We start from the raw sequence: 23,351 nt of genomic DNA, 5'->3' as shown, positions 1-23,351 counted from the left end.
GCATGCCACCAAGACGGGAGGCTGCCGCTGCCAGGCGCACGCGCGCCGTTTCTGGGTCAGCCGACGGAGGGACGCTTCCTTTCTAAAGGCAAACAGACACCTCGACGGTCCTCACCTGTGGTTCGATCCAATTAAGACAAGTTTTGTGGTTTTCTTTGTGTAAACCCCCAAGCCGACCTGGGCCATGAGGTAGCAGAAGTGCGCGGCATCTAAGAGCCCTTTGGAAGCTGAGGAGACACACAGCAGGCCAGGGCTCAGGACCTCTGAGTTCTCCCAAAACCTCAACACATGGACAGCGACCACCAGAAGGGCCACACGAATGGCAAAACCCCGGGACCCTCCCGACCCCGACAGCAGCTCTCACGCCCGAGCGAGTCGGGCTCCCCGACCTCCACGCCCACGCCCGACCTACCCAGAGTGTCGCCCATGGTGGCCACTGCCCGGGACTCCACGTCCACGTTGCTGCTCAGATTGGACAAAACCATAGCGAGATGCGGCCTCCAATCCCCCCACTTCTCGTCTCCACAACACTGAGTTCAGAAAAAAGCCAAACAAACCAACCCTTATCCTCAGAAGGGAGCGCCACTTTCATCTCGTCACGGGTGAGATCCAAGAACACGGCACGGAAGCCGGGACGAGAGAAAGCGCAGGCCTTGTGGCCCGGGAGGCCAGCTCTCACGAGAGCGAGCCAGGAAGCCAGGCCATGGGGACCCTGGGGAGCCCCTGTTCACTGACCGTGGATGCAGCAGGCATCCGGCCCGACATCAGCTGGTACACTGTCTGCAAAGGGTCATTGATTGGAAGACTGTTGGCGAACCTAGGCAGACACGAGGAGAGAAAAAGCTAAGTTGGCCCTGTTTTTTAGTAAAACTTTCTTTTTTTTCCTTAAGATTTTATTTATTCATTCGATAGAGACCATAAGCAGGCAGAGAGGCAGGCAGAGAAAGAGAAGGAAGCAGGCTCCCTGCGGAGCAGAGCCCGACGCGGGGCTCGATCCCAGGACCCTGAGATCATGACCTGAGCCGAAGGCAGAGGCTTCACCCATGGAGCCACCCAGGCGCCCCAGCTGGCCCTGTTTAAATGACAAACAGAAACAAGCCCGGTTCATTTTGGCCCTTTGATGACCGTCGGGGGCCTGACCCAGGCACAGTGTACAAAGCCCAGCATTTCAACAAATGAATTGAGAAAATAAAGACTAAAGAATTCACGGTGGTTTTGCAGAGCGTAGAAAACTCTGTGGTAAAAAACGTTTACAAGGCCCTCAGCAGCACAAGCGCGGGGAAGAGGGCCCAGCATGCCCGTGCCAGTGTGACAGCAGCCCGGTGCAGGGGACATGCCTCAGCTTTCCATGACAAGCCCTGCAGGTCACAGTGCTTCCAAGAGCTGACCAGGCAGCGCGACTGGGCCAGCAGGACGTGCCCAGAAACAGCTACACGGCAAGATTCTCTACCTGGTCATGACGCGGGCGTGTGTCCGGCTGTCCATCTTACTTGCAAGCAGCAGGGCGTGACCCCATAAGGCGTTTTTCATCGCAGACTCTAAAGCATCCTGCAAAGCATGTCAGTGGTTACCCACGTCCCCAGAACTTCAGTGACGTGCGCAAGCAGAAGCTACACCCGGGGGTCATCACGCATGGTGGGCGGCGGGGGCAAGGGACTGGAGCGCACTGAAGGAGTGCGTGAGTCACGGGCCCGCCAACACACGCGCCCGGTTCAGACACACAGCAGCAGCCCGCTTTTCCCCATCTGCCCGAGCCGGAAAGTCGCTGGGGCAGTGAGTCTGCGAAGGCCCGTGCTGCTGGGCCGGCTGCCCGCGGCCAGCGTCCGGAGCAAGCACCCGGATGAGGAACAGGGACGGGCGAGCAGCAGTCCTGCTGCCTCCGACTGTGCCCTCCACAATGACCACCTCCACACGGACGGAGTCTCTACTAACACGGCCCCCCTGCATCCAGAATCATCTGGGGTAGCACTCAGGGGACAGCCTCTTCACAGAGATGGACGGCTCACAGCAGAGGGAAACGTTGAGCAAAGCTGACAGATCCCACAGCTCCGATCCGTCGTAAAATGTCCACATGAAAATGGTTTATTCACCAAATAAGAGCTTTCCAGCTGCCCTTGAAGTACCAAGTACTCTGGGCCCACAAGACCCCAGCCGCCAGAGCGCAGGCGCGGCCCACCCTCCGGGCGGCACAATCACAGAGAGCTTCCCTCCGTGGCCAGGGCTTGGTGCTGGGCCACTGTGGGGCACCCCCCCCGGCACCCGCTCCGCTGAGGTGACAGCGAATGCATGCCTAACCGTGCGAGACGGTTTGACTTCTGTCCCGCGCACGGGTCTGTCTGAGACATGTACACAGCAGGGGCGCACCTGAGCACGGGCAAGTCTCCGACCCTGGCAACCTTCGGCAGACGACTCTGCTGCCGGGAGCGGACACACCAGACTCCACAGACACTAGCCCCGGGTCGCAGTCACGGTGCCACCGCTCCCGAGAGCAGGACCGCGCACGCTAGGGCCCACCCGGGGACCCCGGGGGCTCGCGGCCACTCACCTTCTTGCGGCCGTACAGCAGCAGCTCCCGGAACCTCTCCGTCTCCTTCTCGAGGGTGTTGCTGCCGGCAGCCTGGTTGTCGGTGAGAAACGAGAGCTGGGCCTCCCCGGACTCCTCTTCCTCTACTTGCTCCACAGCCTCGTTAGTAAAATCAATCAGGTTGGCCTCGTTGGGTGACTTCCCGGGAAGCCACGCGGTTTTGTGGTCTCGTAACAAAAGCTCGGCGAGGTCTGTTCCCACCACGGTCTGCAGGGGCCGCAGGGGCAGGAGGAGAACAAAGTGCTTCACTCCACACAGAACTTCCTCCGGCGGGCGGGGGGGTGGGGGGGGTGGGCACTGGTCCAGGTCCAGTGAGGCCCCGAACAGGACTCCTCGGGCGAGCACCCTCCCCTCAACTCCACAGGCACGAGCCACTGCTCAGGACGCGGCCGGGAGCAGGAGGGACAGACTGCAGATGACCAGACAGAGGCGGACCCGAACCTCCCTTCGCCCCAAACCCCACGTCCTTGAATTCCACTTCCCCAAAGCACCACAAGGACAGTCTCCCTGAGCGAGCCCCTGGACAGCGCCACTGTCCGCCACACACTGTGTGGTGCGGGATTCCCACCCAAGGCCTCTGGGGGGACCGAGCCGCAGGCCAACAGAAACGTACCCCGTTCTGTCTGCACAAGAGGACAATGAAATTCCAAAGAAGACTCGCAGACTCTTTGTCAATTAAACTCTGGTTCTGCAAACAGTTTGTAGCTTTGCTCTGTGCGAAATTAATGACATCCGCTTTATGGGTGTCATCCCTGCAAGAAGGACACACGCTCCGTGAACAGCGACACCCGTGTCTGCGAGGCCCAGTGCGGCAGCCGCCTCCGCGCGGACGCCGAGAACGCTTCGGCGGGGAACGTACTTGCCGAGCGGGCCCGGGAACGAGCGCAGCTCCTCCTGCTCCGGCGTGTGCTGCAGCAAGGTCTGAGGGGGGCGGAGGGGTGCAGAGAGAAAGCAGCTCGCGGGGGGCAGGCGCGCAGTGACGCCCGCCCATGCCCGCCGGCCGCTCTGGCTAAGTTCCCGGCGCCGTCCCTGCCCGCCCCCCCACAGCGCGGGCCTGTCTGCTGCCCCACCGTGATTGTCAAACTCTTTCTGAAGCACTTAGAACCAGGTCTCCCCGCCAATGGAGGCAGGGCCCTCACACATGCTCAGAAGAGGCCTGCCAGGGCCGCGGAACAGGCCCCCACCCCACCTGCCACCAGATCACAAAGCTCCTCTACCCGTGATCAAAAGCCACGAGGTGAACACGAGCAGGGTCCTCCCTGCCAAGCCAGAGACACACAGAAAGACAAAACAAATCTTCAACGGAACTAAGTTGAAGGTGCCACCCGCCAGGCGCTCAGCGTCCCGCCCTCTGAGAGCAGAAACGGCCCAGCACAGCACAACCACCGTGAGCCGAAGTCTCGTGGGAAAAGAGCATCTTCCAAGGTCGCTTCTTCGGAACACAGTCCCGTGACGCAGTTTCCACTCACGCAATTACCTCCATGCTGTGAATTTCAACCAACGCAGGCTGTCCTTCCGAGGGCAGATTCGGGACCACTTTGATGAGCTGACCCCCAGGCCCGAACCTGGCACAGACGTGAGGCACTGAAAACTTCTCTGGAGAAGTTGGTCTCGACGGAGCTACGTTTAAATAAAGTGAGAAACAAAAAATCAGCTTGTCACCTTTTACTGCTTTTGGACAGCTTTTCCAAGTGCCCATATGGCTGGCACCCCAGGTCGGACTGATCACAACAACCTGGCTTTCCCGGAAGGCGGTAATTATGAAACATCCTATCAAAAAGGAGCACTTAGGGGGCGCCTGGGTGGCTCAGTGGGTTAAGCCTCTGCCTTCGGCTCAGGTCATGATCCCAGGGTCCTGGGATCGAGCCCCGCATTGAGCTCTCTGCTCAGTGGGGAGCCTGCTTCCTCCTCTCTCTCTCAGCCTGCCCCTCTGCCTACTTGTGATCTCTGTCAGAAGAATAAATAAAATCTTTTAAAAAAAAAAGAAAAAAAAGGAGCACTCAGGTGTACGTCAGAAAATGTTTCAACTGTTAAAAATGAGAACTATTCTCTTCTGGAAACAAAAATCCTATAAAACAGCCCCATGCATCGAGCACAGGCTACTCGGAAGCAGCGTCTGGCCGCCGGCTGCCGGAGGCCCCACCGGAGCGTCCGTGCCCCCAGCTCCTCCTCCAGAGGCCGGCTTCCGGCAGCGACGAGCACGGGGCACCGACAAGGATGACGACGGCTGACGCCTGACGCACAGAGATTTGCACAGGGCCTGACACACACCGCTGCAATCGATGGCTCCCAGGGAAAGCGTCTGATGGATTGTCTCCGAGAGGGGCTGAGAACGTGGCCCAGGTAACAAGTCTGTGCACAAGAGCTTTGCAACGGGAATGAGGAGTTTCCCACACAAACTACTTACCCAAGTGGCCAGCACCGGGAAGCAGTGCGGCCGCACCCAAGAGGCTGGCAAGGAGCCTGTCCTCAGAGACACACTGACGTGGCCACTACGGACAGGCCGGGCAGCTCTTGGCCGCCGTGACAAGCTCTGGGACTCACAGCAGTCCTTATTCTGCACAAAAGACTAGGCCACGCCACCAGCAATTCCCACGAGCTGAAATCCATTCCCTCCACCACCCTAGGCTTGCGAGCCTACGCTGGCAGTGTGACTCGACCTCCCTCTGCACCTGTGCAAGCACTGGGTGCCACGCACACACACACCTGGCTCTGTGGTGGGCCAGCCCACTTCGGCAGTGTAGCCGTACTCCGGGAAGCCCTGGGCACTGCCAAAATTGCTGCCGTAGGCGCCATAGGCATAATCGCCAGGCAAGGAGCCGGGAGGAGGCAGGGCCTCATAGGGAGCAGCAGCCACACTGTGATTTCTGTAAATCTGACTCTGGGAAAACATAAAGCAAACAGGAAAAATCAACTCCTGGGAACACAGGGGAGTCAGGCATGCGGTCACATATGAAGGGACGGGGAGAGGGTCCCCACCTGACGCGAGTGGGAGCTGAAGCTACTGCGCAGGCTCTGGGCCGAGCGCTCGCTGTGCACGCTGCGCCTGTCCGTCTCTTCCCCGTAAGGATCCCTGTGGGGCTCGGGGTCATCGTCAAAACTGCCCGTGAAGCGAGGGTCGTACCTCCAAGGATCATCGTACCTCTCGGACCTGCTGGAACCAGGGACAGAGGCGAGGAAAGAGGACAGTGGGTGACGCCAGGACGACAGCCCTTTGCTACCCAACAGCGAGCACCACGTCGTCACCACCCGTGGGGATCGTGACCCTTAGAAGACCAGTCAGGCCCTTCCCTCGGGAGAGCAGCCACATCCCAAGCCCAAGTTCAGATCCCTGCCTTCAGATCTGGAGAAACATCCTTCAAGTTCATGCTGCGTCTGCGCAGCCACGCCTCTCCCAGACCCAAGAAGAGGAGGAGCCGACTTCCAGCGCCTGTGCTGAGGCCAGTTCCCCTCCAACAGCCCAGGTGGGAACTGCCAGCAGGGCCTGGTTCTCTTTCAGACAGTGACCCCAGTGTCAGCTGCTCACCAGGATCCCAAACACAACAGCAACTCGGGTAACTGACAGACACGAGGGCAGAGACGCAGGAGCAAAGCTCTGATTATGAGCAGCCCTTCTCATCAAGCGCGCTGTACCAACCTGTCGCCGTAAGCATAGTTCTCTTTCCTGTATGCATCGTATTCAGCATCATACCAATACCTCCGGTCACAGGTGCGGGGATCCCTGAATCTGGAACCATAGTGGTACCGGTCCCAGCGACCTGGGTCTGTAAGCAGGGGATTCATGGTTTATGACAACAGGAGAGATAAGACATTCCTCAGAAAGCCGAGCCAGAGACACCGTACCACCCCAGGACTGAAGAATGCCTCCAGGCTCTTAGAGGAACCCAACTTTCCTCCCCCAAATCAGCATGACCTTGGAGACCATTAACTGTGAGACCCGGGTGGTGTCCCGCCTATATGCGTGACACCTGCTGGCCACTGGGTGTTCTCTCCACACACATGATTAAAAATCCGCTAGAAGACATCTCTGTTAAATTTTGTTCATAGTCTCGACTTTTTAACACTTAATCCCATGACTACAAACTTCCCTTACGTGTCTTCTAACATGACCTAGAACGTTTTAAGAAATATTCCAAAACTAAAAAATCGAAAAAAAAAAAAAAAGTGTTAACGTTATAAACTAGATGTGCCACTTTCGGCACGTGTGAGTGGACTTTAAGTTTCCAACGGTACAAACACAGGAGGAAAAGAGGCCTGTGGGAAGCAGCAGACGGGGTGGCCGTGCAGGGACACCCAAGAGGCTGTGGGCCCGGGACCCTCCCTGGCACCACGCAGTAGGGAGAGGCAGGGCCGCTGATGGGCACACGGGGACGGGGACCAGGAGGAACACGCCAAGACCAGCAGGCAGCACCTGGTGTAGCCGGGACATCTGATGTCTACACCGCACAAGTAGGAGGCTCCTGGCCACGGGAGGCCACTGGCATGCCAGACGTGGCCAGTGCGACCCAGAAGCTGGTGTCCCACTTTATTTACTTTGATCAGTTTAAGTAACCATGTAAAGACAAGGCTGCTCTGGAACTACTCATCACCACGCTTTGCTAGAAAGTCAAAGGAAACGACTACCGTGATAGAGACATTAACGCTAGAATCGAATCGTCATTTCCTAATGAAAAACAGCGACATAAGCATTTCCAGACACAGCTTACTTTCAACTACTTTTGGCTCCTGGATTAAAAACACACGAGGACTAACAAACGGAAAAGTCTCCTGAGAAACAATCGCAGAGCACAGCCGGGCACCGGGCCGCGCCCACAGGGGTCATGGGGAAGCCCGCACGCACCTCCGTACTCGTACTGGCCCGAGCAGTAGTCCGCATAGTGGTCACTCTGGCCGCTCCATCCACTTTTGGAATCGTAGTAACCTTCGGGGTACCCTTGCCTGAAAGCACACGACACCATTAAAGCAACCTGCCTACTCACTTCTGAGACGAGCCTGGGATGTCGGGCCACGCACTCAACTGCCGTGGTGTCGGCACCCGCAAAAACACACGCCAGAAATCCCAAACAGTCACGGGGAGAGGCCGGGACCCCCTCCCACATGGCTCATTAAAATTCTTCTCTTGGGGCGCCTGCGTGGCTCAGATCATGATCCCAGCGTCCTGGGATCGAGTCCCGCATCGGGCTCCCTGCTCGGCGCGGAGCCTGCTTCCCCTTCTGCCTGCTGCCTCCTTGGCTTGTGCTCTCTCTCTGACAAATACACAGAATTTTTAAAACCCCCCTCTGGAGTACCTATTTAAGCGCCACACGGCATGCACGAGCCGGCGCCCTCTGTGTGCTCAGTCCTGCATGCCAAGGCTCAAACGAGTTCTCGGGTCTCTGGAATCGCACTCAGCGGGAGCAAAACGCACTGAGCCGTCAAACCCACGCACACAGACCATGTGCCACGTTCTCTGGACGCATCACGCTGTGCGTCCAGGTGCGGGGCTGTGGCTGGCTTAGCCCCGGGCGTGGGCCTCTTAAAATTGACTGTTGTGAGACCGAAAAGGCGCCTGATGGAGGCCGGCCTCACAGACCAAGCTACTAGTCTGACTCAGCGCACATAAAGCAGAACTTAGTGATGTCAGCTGTCAGACCTTCCACAGAGTAAGATTCCTTTTTTCCCCCTCCAACAGAATGAGAGAGAGAGAGCACATGCACGCAGTGACTGGGAGGACAGGGGAGGGGCAGAGGGAGAGACACTCCCAAGCAGACTCCACACCCAGCCCAGAGCCCTACAGGGAGGCTCGATCTCACAACCCTGAGATCAAGACCTGAGCCGAAATCAAGAGCTGGACACTGAGCCGACTGAGCCGCCCTCCGGGGCAGTCGGACTCTCAGGAACACTTACCAGCATTTGTATTTGTTAATAACAAGTTTTAGACAATATTTGATATTTAAAACGTGATTTTCTCAAGGCTCTTCAGGAATGTCTCACTCAGCTGAGGCCGGGCGGCCCGGGAGGAACACCCACTCCCGTGGCTCAGCTGTAGGAACAAGGCCCCTTCCCAGGGCTTTGGAGGAGAACCTTCCACCCCACCCATCTGCAGAGTGGGGGCCGCCCAACAACACCAGTGGTGGGCTCAGAATAATGATCTGACACAGGGCAGAACCAAGAGCACACCACCTCCTCGCTGCCCTCACCAACCAAGCCCGTTCATCCACCAGCAAAGACAGCCACAAAAACGAAAGACACGTTCGTGCAGGGACGTGCTCATGCCAAGCACGAGCACACATACACACGCACACACATCCGCCAACCAAAGCAGGGCAGGAAGGACAGGCTGCTCTACAGAGCCGGCACAGGAGACCGGTGAAGACAACAGGACAGAGACACTGTGAGATGGGATGGGACCACTCCTGTGCAACCTGGCACGGCCTCTGGCTGGGTGACTTTCAAGGGCACGGGGCCACCTTCAGTGTCTCAGAATGAGGTTCCACGTTAACCTGCAGGTGGGCAAGCAGACAGGAACCGGGGTGGCGAGCTGTGCCCTGGCCGGGCCCTGCTCCATGCCTACGGGCTTCTAGGAATCACTTGCCCGCGGCTTTCCCTGAGTCAGAATACTTAACCTCAAACCTCTCCTTCCAGGTGCTTATCCAAGAGCTAACCCCTTGGGAACTTTCTTACATAAGTTCCTAGAAGGCTAGGCCACATGCAGGTCAGTGGTGCATGGAGAGGGCAGCTTGAAAGGCAAAGGCTCACGCAGACGGAGCCTCATCTGCAGACAAGCTATCAAGGACCCCAAGGACCAGCAACAGGACCCCAAGATTCTGAAAGGCAGCACACGCACGAGGTCTCCATTGGCGATCACACCTCCTCTATTACAAGTTCAAGAAGCCACGTACTCTGGTAGTAAAACATACCCCTGTGACTCGTCCCGCCGCTAACCTGACGATGGGCGAGTACGGGGGAAGGGCTCTGGAAGGCAGGCAGCAACACCGCACTGGGAACAGGCCAGCTGCCCATTGCAGCTCTACCTGCGGCTCTGAGTGGGAGCCCCGGGCCCCGCTGAGGTCCCGCTTGGCTAAGTCAGGGATCTTTCAAAATCCCTCATCCAGGCGTGCCTGGGAGGCTCGGTTGGTTAAGCATCCGACTCTTGATCTCAGCCCAGATCACGATCTCAGGGTCGTGAGGTCAAGCCCAGTGTCGGACCCCACGCTCAGCAGGAAATCTGCTTGACATTCTCCCTCCCCCACCCCTCCCTCCGCACTCTTGCTCTCTCTTGAATAAACAGACCTTAAGAAAAGAAAAGAAAGAAAGAAGAACCCTTCATCCATAATCCCACAGCCGAGATGTGCCTGGTCAGCAAGAGAGAGCAGCAGGACAGAGGTGTGCAGGGGCCTCTGGCACAGGGGGCAGGGCTGGGCTGGGAAAGGGACGTGGGCAGTCGTCCTGGCCGAAGAATCAAGCACATCTGTGATTAGTGGCACGGCAGAGGCTCAGTGCGAGGGCAAAGCTGCCACGGTCTAAGGGCCCCGGACACCCCGGCAGCCGAACGCCAGAGCCGAGTGTGCCTCAGCAGTGGGGTGACCAGCTGGCCCCGAGAGGACCCCGCCAAGGGTCTGCCCGCCCCAGTGCTGGCTGACTGCACAACATGGCCGCAGGGGGAGGGCTTTGTCCCATTCCAAAGTGCCCGTATGCTCTGCCTGTGCCGATTACACACAGAAGAAACACGCCGATACAACTCTTCACGAGCGCTGTCTTTCCCAGGGCACCGTGTTACTCCCACAGCCAGCGCCACGGGGCCCATCACCTGGCAGGTGGCCGGTCTGAGCAGTGACTTGCTCGGGAGCTGGGTCGCTCAGGCTCGGAGTAGCGGTAGTTCTCAGCATAGGCAGACGCCGTGCTGTCGTAGGACCTGTACCTGGGCTCACACAGGCCGTAGACATCCTGCTGGAAGAAGGGTGTGTTTAACATCAGAGACCAGTAAAGAGACAACACATCAAGCCACTGGCACCAGCTCTAAATGGCACCGGGGACGGCCCTCCACGAGAAGCACTGGACGGGGGGCTTCCTTCATGCAAAACAGAAAGCCGACAGTCGGAAATCTGCGGCCGTCGGTGGGCGGCAGGATCCTCCTCGAAGGGACCGCCCTGGGCCTACTCAGCAGACGGCCAGTGTGTCAGCGGGCAGCCCCTACGGAGCCACGGAGACTCTAGAGGGCCCCACTGGGCTTCTGGTCCCCGAGGTCTTGAATGTGGAGGTGCTGTGACCCCCCCAAGTTTGTGCTGTTTCAGACACCATCTTAGGTAAGCAAACTACCCAGGGTTCCGCCTCAGTGTGCGTCCCCAAGCTCCGGGAAGCCTCCAAGAGAGGATCACATTTTCCTCTCCTGAAGCTTTCAGCCCCATTACGGACCGATGAATGGCCACGGCTCTGTCTCTAAGGGGCGGCCACGTGAAGACCGGGGGCAGGAATGAAGCGATCCCGGCAGGAGACGGAACCAGCCCTCTGGTCTACGAGCCTGACTCTCTGCCATCACCTGGCAAAAGAGGAGGAATCACGTAAAACGGACTCATTCCTGACCACTGCTGCAGGCTGCGGCGACAAGGCCAGGGGGCACCAGGAAGCGGGCTCCCAGAGGTGATGCCGGGCTCTGGCTGGAGGTCCCGGGACGCACACATAGCCGCCGCACAAAGGACCCAAAGCGGGTACGCTGCCCCCCTCATACTCTGCCAGCACCCCCGGCTCTAGGCGCGTCGGAAGTCAATTTCCACGTGTGGCAACAACAGGAGTCCTAGAGGCTCCTTCCAGAATCTAGGATTTGCTGCTCTCGGTGGTTAGCTGTGCGCTCTTCACACATTCCCAAAGATGCTCAAAGCCCACAAAGGAGACCCAAGCCTCCCGTCGCTGGGAGCTGCCGCCCGGCCCAACCCCATCCATCTCTGACTACGAGAGCCCAGGATGGCCACCCGCCCCCGCCCAGGAGGACCGTGCTTTCCAAACCTCTAGTCCACACTCCTTTGCACTCAGCTAACCTCGGGTGATGCCGGGCTGGGACCAGACGTGATGAGACGCAGACAGCGATCCAACGTGTATGCTCGAAGCACGCGCTTCAGAGCGACACAGGCCGGGCAGAACCCGCCCGCAGCAAGGCTCACGCGCCGGCACGTGCCACCGTGTGCAGGCCGAGGCTTCCGTGCAGCACGGCGGCCGCCCCCACCCCGCTGCTGAGGCCACCGCATGCCTCAGAGTCTATGTGATTTCATCCCCCTTAGCTGTTTCACTAGGATGACGTTCCAGACCTAACTTTTACCTCTAAACGTTTTTATTCTCAAGGAAGGACCTCAAAGACTACAGGTCCCTGCGACTCGCCAGGTAGGTGTTTCGCACCAAAACCACGCTGAAGCTCGCAGGGGCTATCCCAGTTTCCCGAAGCTTCTCCACAGAGAAGCCGCCGCTGGGACAAGAGACAGACGGCTTCTCAGCCACGGGAGTTGAAGGATACCGTGTGAAATAATCAGGTACCCCTTACGACGCAACACACAGCCGTGCAGAGTAAACTCCCAAGAGACAGGCTGCACTGGGCATCCACGAGAGGCGCGCTTGTCCCCGCCACGGTGCCAGCCCTCGGCACGGTGGTGGCACTATGGGTTACTTCTGAACCAAGCAACGGGAGCCCACCACGGCCCACAACTCTAGAGAAAGGAACCACTGGTCACGGGGCTCGAGTGCGAGAGCTTGACCATACCTGGTAATAGAGGGGGGCCACGCCAGGCTCCAGCGGGTACAGCGAGGGGTAATGGGACTGGTAGCCATCGTACAGCGGTCTGTAATAGTAGTAAGACGCCAAGTCTGGAGGAGGCGGCTGCAGCCAGTGCTGGTCCGACCGCACGGCTGCCTGGCTCGAGCTGGCGGACGCGACCGATGCGCTGGAGGACCGAGGCGGCCGGGGCGGAAGCGGCTGACCTGTGTCAGCCGGAGCTGGACTTGGGGGTGGTGGGACCGAGTTTTGGGGCTGTCCCTGCACAGGTGGACTTCCCGGGTCTGAAGGTGCTGAACATGTCGGTTTGGGCCCTTGTGGAGGAGGCGGTGCTGGCTCCTGCTGGGCTCTCTCGAGGCCACGCTGGTCCTGAGTGTCTTTCATCACCTGTTGGTAGAAACGGTCTGAGTTACGCGGCCCTGGCCCAGGTGGCCTCGGATGACTGCTGGCAGCGTGCGGACACGCGGAGCCGTCAGAATGGGGTGGGCTATACATTCTTAGAGGACTTTCCAAAGTCCTACTGAGTGTGAAGTCTAGGGCTCCAGAAGTTTCTTCCCGATGACTGGAGCGATCTGCCTTATGACCAGCAGGTGCCGCGGCAGCGTTCGCAGGCGGCACCAACGTCACGCCTGTGCTTCCAGAAGGGCCACTAACCAACTCGGGAAGACCATTCTCTGCGTTGTCAGTATTTTGGCTTTCTGAAACCAAGTTCTTTGGAACTGGATGCGGTGGTGGCTGAACCAGCAAAGTAGCAGGCTGATTAGAAACTATCTCTGAAGTACCAGGAACTTGTGGAAAACCACTGTGCGTGAAACTGTTAGGCAAAGGCGAGCGGGTGAGAGGGCCGGCTGTGTTCCCAGACACAGGGGCACTGTCTCCAGAGTCCCCCCCGAGAGCCCAGCTGCTTGCCGAGGGTTTATCCCCGACCAAAGCATCTCTCCAGGGCTGATTCTTCTCATTAGGACTCAGTAAGGACACAGAAAAATTAATGGGCTGAGCCAAATTATAGCTCCGATCAGGCTGGGCAATCAAGACTGGTGGGTTCTGCAAAGATTCAGTGGGCGGCGAGGATAAGAGACTAGCATAGCCAGAACTTGCCTGGGATGGGAGGGCCTCCTCTTCTCCCATCTTGGGAGGGTTCTCAAGGTTCTCAGAAGCACCAGTGTTGTCCCCACTCTGCAGAAGGCCAGAGCCTGGCTGCCGGGCCTGCAGAGCGGACAAGCCCTCATCCGGAGGCTGAATCACTTCCGACGGCTGCGGTTTCACAGGCACGTGCAGCGCAGGAGCAGCCGGAGCTAGAAGGACGTTGCCTCCAAAATCTGGCAACTCGTTCTGCGCCCACAGCGTCGTCACTGGGCTCTCACACTTCACAACCCCCTGGGCTCTGGCCAAAGGCCTTTTCTCGGCTGCCAGGGGCAGAGTTTCCAGGAGCGGTGCCCCGGTGTGCACGAGCCCGTGCCCCGGCTCCGCAGGTACAGAAAAGGGGGGAGAACAGGCCTGGAGCGTGAACAGGGTCTCCATGTTGTCCGGGGGCTGCTCCAGGTTGCCAGGGGAGGTGTCAGGCGGGGCAGCAGCGGGTCTGCGCGGCTTCTGGTGGGCAACGGCCCCTCTCACCTCACCCACCATGTTGGCGCGATCGACCTCGATGGGTTTGACTCCAACTAAGTGGGATTTCACTGGTTCAAAAGAACTATTTGCACTTGTCTGAAATATTCCAGTGGGTTTTGGGGGGCTTGGGGTTGAGGGCTGGGACAGGCTGCCGTGGTGACTCTGGTTCACAGTGGTCTCGTCTGTCTCTCCTCCCATAGGAGAAGAATCAATTTGCTTAAAAAAACTCCCCGGAGACTCATCTTCAGGTTTTCCAACTTCTTGCTGAATGAAAGTGCCTACATCTTGGGGCCTGGCTACACTCGGGAGATTCCTGTGGCTCTTGCCGCTGTAACCAGATGACACACTATCAGACCGCACAGGGTGCGGTGCTGAATCCGGGGCCTCGAGATTTGGGCCCCCACCTCCAGAGTGACCCACAACGCCAAGCCTGGGAACGGCTGGCCCGGGCAGGGGCCCATATCTGACTTGATCGCTGGGGGAGGAGAGGTCCAAACTCGGAGGCTCACTTGGCAGAACTTCCTGATTCTGAATGAATTCAAGGTCTTCCACATTCTCAGACTGCGAGCTGCTGGCGGCGTGCACCCCTGCGCCGGGTGCGCCGCCCCACGTGGTCATGGGAGCGCTTGCTGTGGTGGGGTGGTCAGGCGGGGCGCCTGCAGTCTGATAAAAGTAAGGTTGCGGGTGTCCTCCCTGCTGCGTGGCCTCGCTGTTGGAACCTCGGGGAAAGGCCTGGTAGATGCCGCCTGCTCCCATGTGTGCAGGAGGGTGACCAAGTGCGGGGCTGGGGGAGAAGCCACCGAAGTCAGACCGACCAGCAGAGCCGGTGTTTTCGGATGAGAGGTTCTCCTCATTTTCTGTCTCTCCTCCTTGGAAAAACATGGAGAGAGCCCCAGAGTCCGCTTCTGACACGGCTCGGCTGGTCCCGGCCCCTGGAGGGCAGTGCAAATGGCTTTCTGGGCTATTTCCCTGAGTGAGGGGATTACTGAGAGCAAGGTCCGGCGACTGCTCTTTGTTCACTCCCGGATTTGGCCTGAGCTCCTGGCTCGCCCGAGGATTCCCAACTTTAGAATTTTGCCTGAACACATTTTCAGGATCAAAGTTATTTGCTGAACGGTTTCCACTTTGCAGGCAGGCCGCCTCGTTGCTTCCATCACCGGCTAAGGGTCCTGGCAAAGACACCAGCGGGTTGAGCTGCTCGTGGCTGGGACCATGATGCAGGGTAGACGGAGCAGGGAAGTGAGAAACGCTGGAGGCGTGGGGTAGCTCGTTCTGAACAGGTCCTTCCGGGCGGGGCCAATAATGTTGACCTGAGGGTTGTGCGCCTCCCTGCCCTGGTCCCCACTGCCCTGGCATTTGCTGACGAGGCTGAGGGAAGAAAGGGGATGGTGCTGATGCCGTGGCACTGTCATGTGGGTTCTGCCTACTCAGGGGCCTATCGGGCCCAAGTGTGTTCGTGTGCGGACGGCCCCCGTGAGAACTGTCTGCACCCGCTCCTGGAACGTACTGAGGATGTGGCAGAGTCTGAGCTTCAGGTTCTGAGCTGGGAGCCACCGCGGCACTCCTGTTCCCCTCGGGATCCAATGGTGCTGAAGGGGTCAGCACACTGGAAAACAGACTGCCATCTGCTCTGGGCTGCAACACCGGTCCTTGGGGGGTATCCTCAGCATTCGTGTGAGCCACAGGCAGACCAGGGTGCTGAAGGAACGCTGGTGGGGCCGGGCCTTGCAGAATGGGTGCACTGGTTTTGGACGAACTGCCCAACGATGTACTTTGTAGCGCCTGTCTACTGAAAGCAAACGGATCCGTCACCGGCTGCAGCGGGCAGGTGATCGGAGTTACAGGTGCGTTATTATTTGCCTGTTTCCTATACGGTCTGTTGGACCAGAACATGCTCTGAGGAGTCCCAGCTGGAGGTGGCCCAACCGTGCCTGACGGGGCTGCCTGCGGCGGCGGCTGCATGGCTGATCTTCTGCACAACTAGATGCTGCTTACAAGAAGAAGCAGGACATAGGTTTTCCTTAATCTGAATGGAAAAAGAAAAAGAAGAAATTAGCATAAAATCCATATGTTCAAACTCCCAGACAGAATTAGGAAAACTAAAAAAACAGAGAGAGGCTGGAAACCACTCAAGAGTCTGCGTCTTCGGTCCCGACGCCTGCTGTTCCTGCTCCCAGCCCCTCCCGCCCAGAACTGCGGCCTGGAGGGGCTGCTGCTGCTGCTGCGAGGGCCGCTGAGTGCGCAGGCAAGAAGGCAGACACCACCAGCCCGGGTTGCAAACGCAGGCCGCGCCCGGAGCTCCCTGACCGACTTCACTCAAGTCACTGCCTTCTCCGCGGCTCGTAACCCAGCTGAATACCCGCGCGGAATGCCGGATGCCTCCACGACACTCTCACCGAGCAGGCAGAGATGAAACACAACTGGACTGCTGGTCTTACTACCAGGTATGACGGTAACTCCCCAAATTATCACCAGACCCCGAAAGAGCCTACTCCTCTATTAACACTGCACGTCACACTTCTCACACGAGTTAACATCAAAAGTTGAAGATTTATATTTCCATTTTAATGAAAGAGCATTACAGAGTACAAAGTAGTACAAGCTGCAAAATCTAAAATAAATAAAAACGCCTTTTATGCCCCCGGGGAAAAGGTCTCCTTTTCTGTGTGATGACTGCTGGCAGAGCATCAGCAGGACAAGTGGCCTCTGCCCACCAGAGCTGTAACAACTATGCCCGGGATGAAAACCCCAAGTAAACTTAAAGCAGCTCTAAAACTGCCCAACTGACTTTATTCAAAAGTTTTCAATAAGAGAATGCCAACAAAACTTTTATAGAAAACAAAGGACAAACTCATCTTTACAGTATTTTTTCTTGCGGGAGTGGCTTTTTTTCTAAATAAAATACATTAAGTATAATCTTGAACAGTTAACCTGTACTTTTAAGACAAAAACCCAGTCACTGTCTTTTTCTATGTGTAAGTCCTTCCCCCTAGTACCACGCTCACAAACAAACAGGGTAAGCTCAGCCCATCACCGGGATAAGTCAACATCAGAGGGAGAAATCGCAGAAGGACTCTAGAGCCTAGCCCACACGTTTCTGCACAGGTACAACATTAACGCTCTTGGAAATCTTTCTGGCAGCCAGATACAAGAACGCACTTATGAATGTCTCTTAAATACAGCTATTTACAAAGGAAAGCTCCTATGCCTCTCTGGAAACTAGTCCTAGGAATCCATTAGTCCACTACCACTGCTGCCCACACAGGCTCTGTCCCAGGCCACCAGGGAACCTTCCTGGGGAAGAGCACGCTGAAACTCAATCACATTTAATGCACTCTATTAGGATCAGCACTGGAGACCTCACTGGGTTATAAGCCGCTGTTTCAAAACCAAGAGCGTTTACAGCTCAGCTTCCCACGGACTGCGAGTAGAGCAAGCAGAACCTCTTCCTGTTATCTGCGCAACAGAGGCACCCAGGACACCCTCCAAGACACAACTTCCTGGGGGCACCTGGGTGGCTCCGTGGGTGAAAGCCTCTGCCTTGGGCTCAGGTCATGATCCCGGGGTCCTGGGATCGGGCCCCGCATTGGGCTCTCTGCTCCGAGGGGAGCCTGCTTCTCCCTCTCTCTCTGCCGGCCTCTCTGCCTACTTGTGATCTCTGTCAAAAAAATAAATAAAATCTTTAAAAAAAAAAAAAAAAAGACACAACTTCCTCCTTGCAAGGCTCTAGCAGAGGACCCTCGGCCATTCTAAGCAGCTTTTTAAAGCTTTTCTTTAAAAAGAAAAAAAAAAAAAAGGAAAGAAGGAAAGAAAAGAAAAGAAAAACCACACACGGCAGAGGCCCGGAGGATTACCCCGCGGAGGTGCGGCTGGAGAGCAAGGCTGGGTGCCCCGCTGAAGGGTGCCAGGCACACTCCCTGTCTTTCTGTGACCCTGTCTCTTCATCTGTAAAGTGAGAGAAGCAATATGACAATTTCCAAGGTTTCTTCTGGGTTTTATCTTACAAAGTTCTATCCCCAGCAGATTCTGGGATGCCTTAATCCCTACTACTGTTTAATAGGGAAGTGTTATCAAAAATGTCAACTTCACGGGTTTATACTTACACGCTTTCCTTACAGAAACTTTCTTTAAAAACTACGTTCTCAACTCCCAGACTAAAAACCACGTTATAAGCAAACGCTATCACTTCCCTACAGAGTAGAATCCCCTACTCTCTCCCCCCAGCCCAAAACTGAGAGCTTTTTAACCAGTATGCCGACTGCATCCAGACCAACCAGAACAACCGTGAACATTCTCTCCTGACCCCAGGGGGCTCAACTCCCTCCAGGAAGTCATCCTGTAACCTCCAACCACCTGACTTAAAGGGCAGTACTTCAGAGGCACCAGCTGCTGCTCTTACGGAGGCATAACCCCAGCCCTCGAGCAGACCGCCTTGTATCTCTGGGAAATGCTTAAGCACAACCTATGTCCAATACAAATTCCTGACTGTGGGACCGAGACACCTGAAGCCCACGCCTATCCTCTCAGAGCTGCTGCCTCAAGCAAGGAGTGTGTAAACCCACAGGAGTGCCACAAGGCACCTGGGAGACGACCCTTTGCCTACAATCTCCCTCACGGCAACTGTGAGTGTGGATGTCCCTGTCAGACTCTGGGACGCTCCATCCAAAGACACCATAAACTCCAACCTTCCTAAGTACAGGATCAAACATTTAGAGAACAGAGTCTAAACACTGTTAAAAATGGCAAAGATCTGGGCACCTCGGGGGCTCCGTCGTTAGGCATGGGCCTTTGGTTCCGGTCGTGGTCCCAGGGTCCTGGGATCGCGTTCCGAATAGGGCTCGATGGAGTCCCTGCTCCGCGGGCAGCCTGCTTCTCCCTCTCCCACTCCCCCCGTTTGTGTTCCCTCTCTCTCGCTGTGTCTGTGTCAAATAAGTAAATAAAATCTTTAAGAAAAAAAAAAGTTGAAAACGACAAAGATCCTGAAGGACGCACCGACATTCAGGAAGGAGCTTTACAGAACAAAAAGGAATCATTAAAATCAACAGGCTACGCTAGAGAGTGCTTTCCGGACGATCTGGGGACTTACTACTATTTAGGGTGAATGAACGGCAGGAACATGCCTCTGCCTCATCTCTGCAAGACAACAGCCCCCAGAACGGCAGGAAACAGCACGGGGGAGGAACACCTGCAGGGAGCCGGCGGCGCCCAACTTGCACAAGCACCAGTGTAGCAACACCAGGCGTGACCCGGTTCGCTCCCGCCGCACCCGCGGCTGGCGGACAGCGCTCGTTAACGTCCGCACACACGTGAGGCAGCTCGGGGCACTTCCGAGCCATCTCAGAGCGTCTGCAGGCGAAGCAGCGAAAACCGATCCTAAACGGCTGCGACGCGCGCACACCCGCGACCGCAACGTCTGCGCCCCAAAAGCTGTAATGATCTTGTCCCACAGCCCTCTGAGTCTCGGCGTAAACCAAGGGGCCGACCTCCGCCGCGACACCTCGGTCGCCCGGCCACGGAGCTCCCGGCGGACACCACCGCTGCGAGCCCGTGCGCTCACCAGCGCGGCTCGCGGGACACCTCTCAACCGACGGGGACACCACCACTCGGCAGCCTCCAAGCAAAGCACACGCGCAACCGAAGTAGTCCCGGACACGCCGCCCCTCTTCCCAAACTTGCCGGCCCGCTCTGCCCTCCAGCCATCCCGACACCCCCTCCACGCAGGCCGCCGGGGCCAACCCAAGGGTCGGCACAGCCGAGCCCGCCACAGCGCCGGCCCTCCCTGTGGGGTCGACCTCAGTCTGACGAGGCGGGCGCCAGAGCCGCGGCAGGCGGACCGCGCGCCCGGCCCACCCGGCCCCACGGGTCCCCACCCGCCCCCGGCACCCCTGCCCGACCCCCCGGCGGCACCCGGAGACGCGCTGTCCGCTCCGGGCTGGGCCCGGTCCGGCCGTTCCCCTCCGCCCGACCCCGGCCCTCACCGGCGCGTCACAGGGCTGCCAAGGCTCCCGCCCGGTCCGTCCGCGACCCCCGGGCCAAGCCCTCAGGAGCCGCGGGCGGAAGCCGGCCCGGCTGCACCGACGAGCGCAGACACGACAGCCGCAGCAGCCATCTTGGCACATCCGGCTCCGGCCGCCGCGCCGCCGACGTGTCCGACCGCGACGTCAGCGCGCGCCACGCCCGCCCACCACGCCCATCAGCCCCGCCCATCGCGGCCGCTCCCGTGACGCTGCGCCCCGTACGTTCGCTCCGCCCTCTCCCTCGCCGGCCACCCATCCGTTGGCCCCGCCCCTCGCCTGCGACCAATCTTTCGGCGCTCATCCCTTCGTCCCGCCCCCTTGGCCTCGCCCCTTGGCCCCGCCCCCCTGCGACCCGCCCTTCGCCCACCTGCCGGGCCGGGCGCGCGGCGGGCGGTTCGGAGACGTCGCGCTGCTTCCGCCGGCTCTTTCTCCCAGTCTTTTCTCGTCTTAGGGTGGGAGGAGAGTCGGGGCTCTTCAGTCAGACCTAGGTGAAGAACCAGCCTTGAACGACCGAGGCCAGCGGGCGCCCCCGCCGACAACGGCTACTCGGCGGCGCCCTGGCGCAGGCGCGACCCTCCCACCCTGCCGTTGGACTTCCTCCAAGGCTGGAGGCCGGCGGGAGGCGGCCGCGCATGCGCCGGCGCCGCGGCGGGCTGCGCCGGCGCACCTCGCGGCGGCTCGCGGGTTGCCTGGTTACGGCCGCCGGCGGCTCGGGGTTCCAGTTGGGCCCGGGAAGTTCGTTTCGGTCGGCGCGCGGCCCTCGGGAGCCCGACCCTGGCGTCGTCCTGTAGGCGGCCCCCGGCCCCGGCCCCGCCCCGCTGCTCCCGCCGTCCCCTCCCTCCGAGCCCGCCGCAGCCCCCCGGCCGCCTGCACGGGAGCCGGGGCCCGGTTCGGCGTCCCGCGGCCGTTGAGCGGGTGCCCCGTGCTGCGCGCGCCCACCCCAGGGACCGGCCTCCGCGCCTGGCCTGCCGCTCCTGCCCGTGGACGGCGGCGTCCGGGCCCTCCCGTGGAGGACCGCGGGGACGAGGCGGTGCTGCTCTGCGTGTCCACGTTTCCCCGCGAGGAGAGGGAGGTCCAGTCGGTGGGGAAGCAGGCACCAGGCCGGGTCCGCTCACCTGCATAGCTGCGGGGGGGGGGGGGAGCGCCGCCTGCCCGCGCTTGCCCCGGCTCCGTCCTCAGGGCGGGAAGAGGCGCGCCGCTGCCCACCCGACTGCAGCCCGCGGTGCCCGCGCCGCCCGCCGCAGCTGTGCAGCAGCAGCCGCTGAGGCCTGCCCAGGCGGGAGGGCTCCCTGGTCACCCGTGGCCTCGGGAGCCTGGGAAGGAGGAAGGAGCGTGCCTCAGCCACTTGCGTGCTGTGACGTTGGCCGGGAGCGGCCACGCTGTCAGGGCCCCAGGGCCTGCCGGGGGACTTTCAGCCCATCTGACGTGGCCACTCTGTTAAGCTAACATTTGCCTTGCAGAAATCAAGGTCCCAACCGATGTGAACACAGAGTCCGCGTGCGCTGGAACTCAGCCCCGGGCCTCGCCGCCCTCGATTCACTTCCTGCTGTGGTCACCTTGTCCCAACAAGCGGCTTGGCAGAGACGGCGGTCCCTGTTAACTCCCCCGAAAGGGGGAAACAGAGGCAGAGGTGCAAGGGCCCATCCCCTCCTCCCTCCTGTTAAGTCTCCAGAACGGAGGCCCTCACGGCCTTGGCCCTTCGTGGCCTGGTGTGCAGGAGAGGGATCTGGGCCCGCAGGAAGGCCAAAGGTCAGGCAGCCTGGACTCTGAGCCCCAGGTCCGCCGCTTTTAAGCTTCCTTGCCCTCCCTGACCATCCCGTCTGCACCAGCCCGGAGTCCCGGCGGGGTGAGCACCTGGACCACGTGCTCTTGGTGCTTTAGCCGAGCAGCAGGCAGGAACTGGACTGTCCTGGGCCCGTCAGGGGCAAGGGGCCTGAGCCAGGTGGGGGGGTGCACTGCCTTGACCGCAGCTGCCGTCCTTCCCTCAACCTGCAGCATGTCCCTCGTTCTCTCCTTCCTCCTCCTTCCTGGCTCATGGAGGCTACATACAAATGGCACCACCTCCCTGAAGACCAACTGTGGGGGCTGGAGTCAGTCGCCCTTTCCTGAGTCGTCGTTAGTTCCTCACACAAAGCTCCGTAACGAGCTGCAGCCCTGTGGACAGCGCGCCCAGACCCAGGGCTCTGCACTGGCTAGCATAGCCGTCCTCCCCTCCCAGCAGCCTGCGCAGTCCAGAGAAGGCTGCCACTGAGCACCTGCGAGCGGGGCTGGGCGGAGCTGGGATGGGCTTTAAGTCCATGACAGAGGCCAGGGTGCCGGGAGCATCAAACGGCCCGCTGGCGGCTCTCTGTCACACATGGAAATGACAGCATTTGGGGTATATTGAGTAAAATATATCATTAACGTTTATTTCATCTGTTTCCTCTACTGTAGCTCGTCGGAAGTTTAAAGTTCCACATGTGCCTGGCATACTTCCATCAGACAACGCTGGTCTAGACCTTGAGCACATTGTGGGAGGGGGTCAGGGGCCCCCCATGCGGCAGCTGAAGGCTGGTGGCTCACAGCCATGAGCCTCTGCCTCTCACTCCTGCAGGGCATAAAGTAGCTCCAGGAGAGCGGTTTGTAAGTGGGTGCTGGTGGGGCAGCCTGGAGAGAGCAAGGGGCTGTCCCCGTGAGACAGGGCCAGCTGAGGAGTCCAGGGGAAAAGTGTGTTAGGGCTGCTGAGGTGGGAAGAGCAGGCCGTACAGCTGAGCAGGTCTGAATGCAGAGAACGAGGACGTTCCTTCCCTCAGGAGAGCGCAGGTCGGGGGGCAGAGAGAGCTGAGTGTTCGCGCCTCCTCTGTGGCCCCCATGGTGTGGAGCGCCGGCCGGTGGTGTGTAAGGAGTATAAGGAGAGGGAGGCACCTGGGGGGGGGGCAGCTGGGGGAGAAAGCCAGCAGGAGTAGAGCCGTCCCAGACCCCAGGGGGCATCTTGCAGGAAAAAATCCAGACCCTGGCTAATCACAAGCATGGCACCTTCTCTCTTGTCTCCTCCCTGGCACCTGCAAACGTGCCTGGCACCTGGCAAGCCTCAGAGAACTTTTTTTTTTCTTTTCTTGTTGAGCCAAGTACTAAACATGTAAGGTGACACAGCGAGAGCGGTGTCCTGGGAAGCACAAGAAGGACGCTAGATCCACGCGAGGCCCCGTCGGAGGCAGGTGAGAAAGTGAGGCGTGTCCCGGTAGCTGCAGTGGGGCCCTGGGGAAGAACCGAGAGAGACCTCTTTCACAAAACTGTATGCGTCGGGGGCGCCTGGGTGGCTCATGGGTTAAAGCCTCTGCCTTCGGCTCAGGTCATGATCCCGGGGTCCTGGGATCGAGCCCCGCATCAGGCGCTCTGCTCAGCAGGGAGCCTGCTTCCCATC

General features: G+C 59.1%; 1 protein-coding gene across 5 annotated transcripts in view; it reads right to left on the bottom strand.

Moving 5' to 3' along the window:
• SEC16A (SEC16 homolog A, endoplasmic reticulum export factor) overlaps positions 1-21,194 on the bottom strand; it is a 33,844-nt gene extending 12,650 nt beyond the window's left edge. For 2 of the 5 annotated variants that reach the window (XM_080819429.1, XM_080819432.1), the window contains exons 1-16: positions 21,064-21,194; positions 20,316-20,432; positions 12,312-15,957; positions 10,374-10,513; positions 7,425-7,522; positions 6,222-6,348; positions 5,564-5,735; positions 5,291-5,465; positions 4,062-4,204; positions 3,444-3,505; positions 3,198-3,336; positions 2,546-2,791; positions 1,451-1,548; positions 736-817; positions 413-530; positions 116-227 (exon numbers count right to left, since the gene is read on the bottom strand). In XM_080819429.1, the coding sequence (XP_080675555.1) occupies positions 116-227; positions 413-530; positions 736-817; positions 1,451-1,548; positions 2,546-2,791; positions 3,198-3,336; positions 3,444-3,505; positions 4,062-4,204; positions 5,291-5,465; positions 5,564-5,735; positions 6,222-6,348; positions 7,425-7,522; positions 10,374-10,513; positions 12,312-15,893 (5,294 nt within the window). In that variant the 5' untranslated portion in view covers positions 15,894-15,957; positions 20,316-20,432; positions 21,064-21,194. Of the gene's footprint in view, positions 1-115; positions 228-412; positions 531-735; positions 818-1,450; positions 1,549-2,545; positions 2,792-3,197; positions 3,337-3,443; positions 3,506-4,061; positions 4,205-5,290; positions 5,466-5,563; positions 5,739-6,221; positions 6,349-7,424; positions 7,523-10,373; positions 10,514-12,311; positions 15,958-19,909; positions 20,047-20,315; positions 20,433-21,063 lie in introns of those variants that run through there. The other 3 variants (XM_080819433.1, XM_080819431.1, XM_080819430.1) reach the window with 3 other exon arrangements.
• Positions 21,195-23,351: the final 2,157 nt, after the last annotated feature.

The sequence above is a fragment of the Martes martes genome, assembly GCF_963455335.1.
Source record: "Martes martes genome assembly, chromosome: 12".
Classification (NCBI taxonomy): Eukaryota; Metazoa; Chordata; class Mammalia; order Carnivora; family Mustelidae; genus Martes; species Martes martes.
This window is presented reverse-complemented; position numbering and strand designations above follow the sequence as displayed.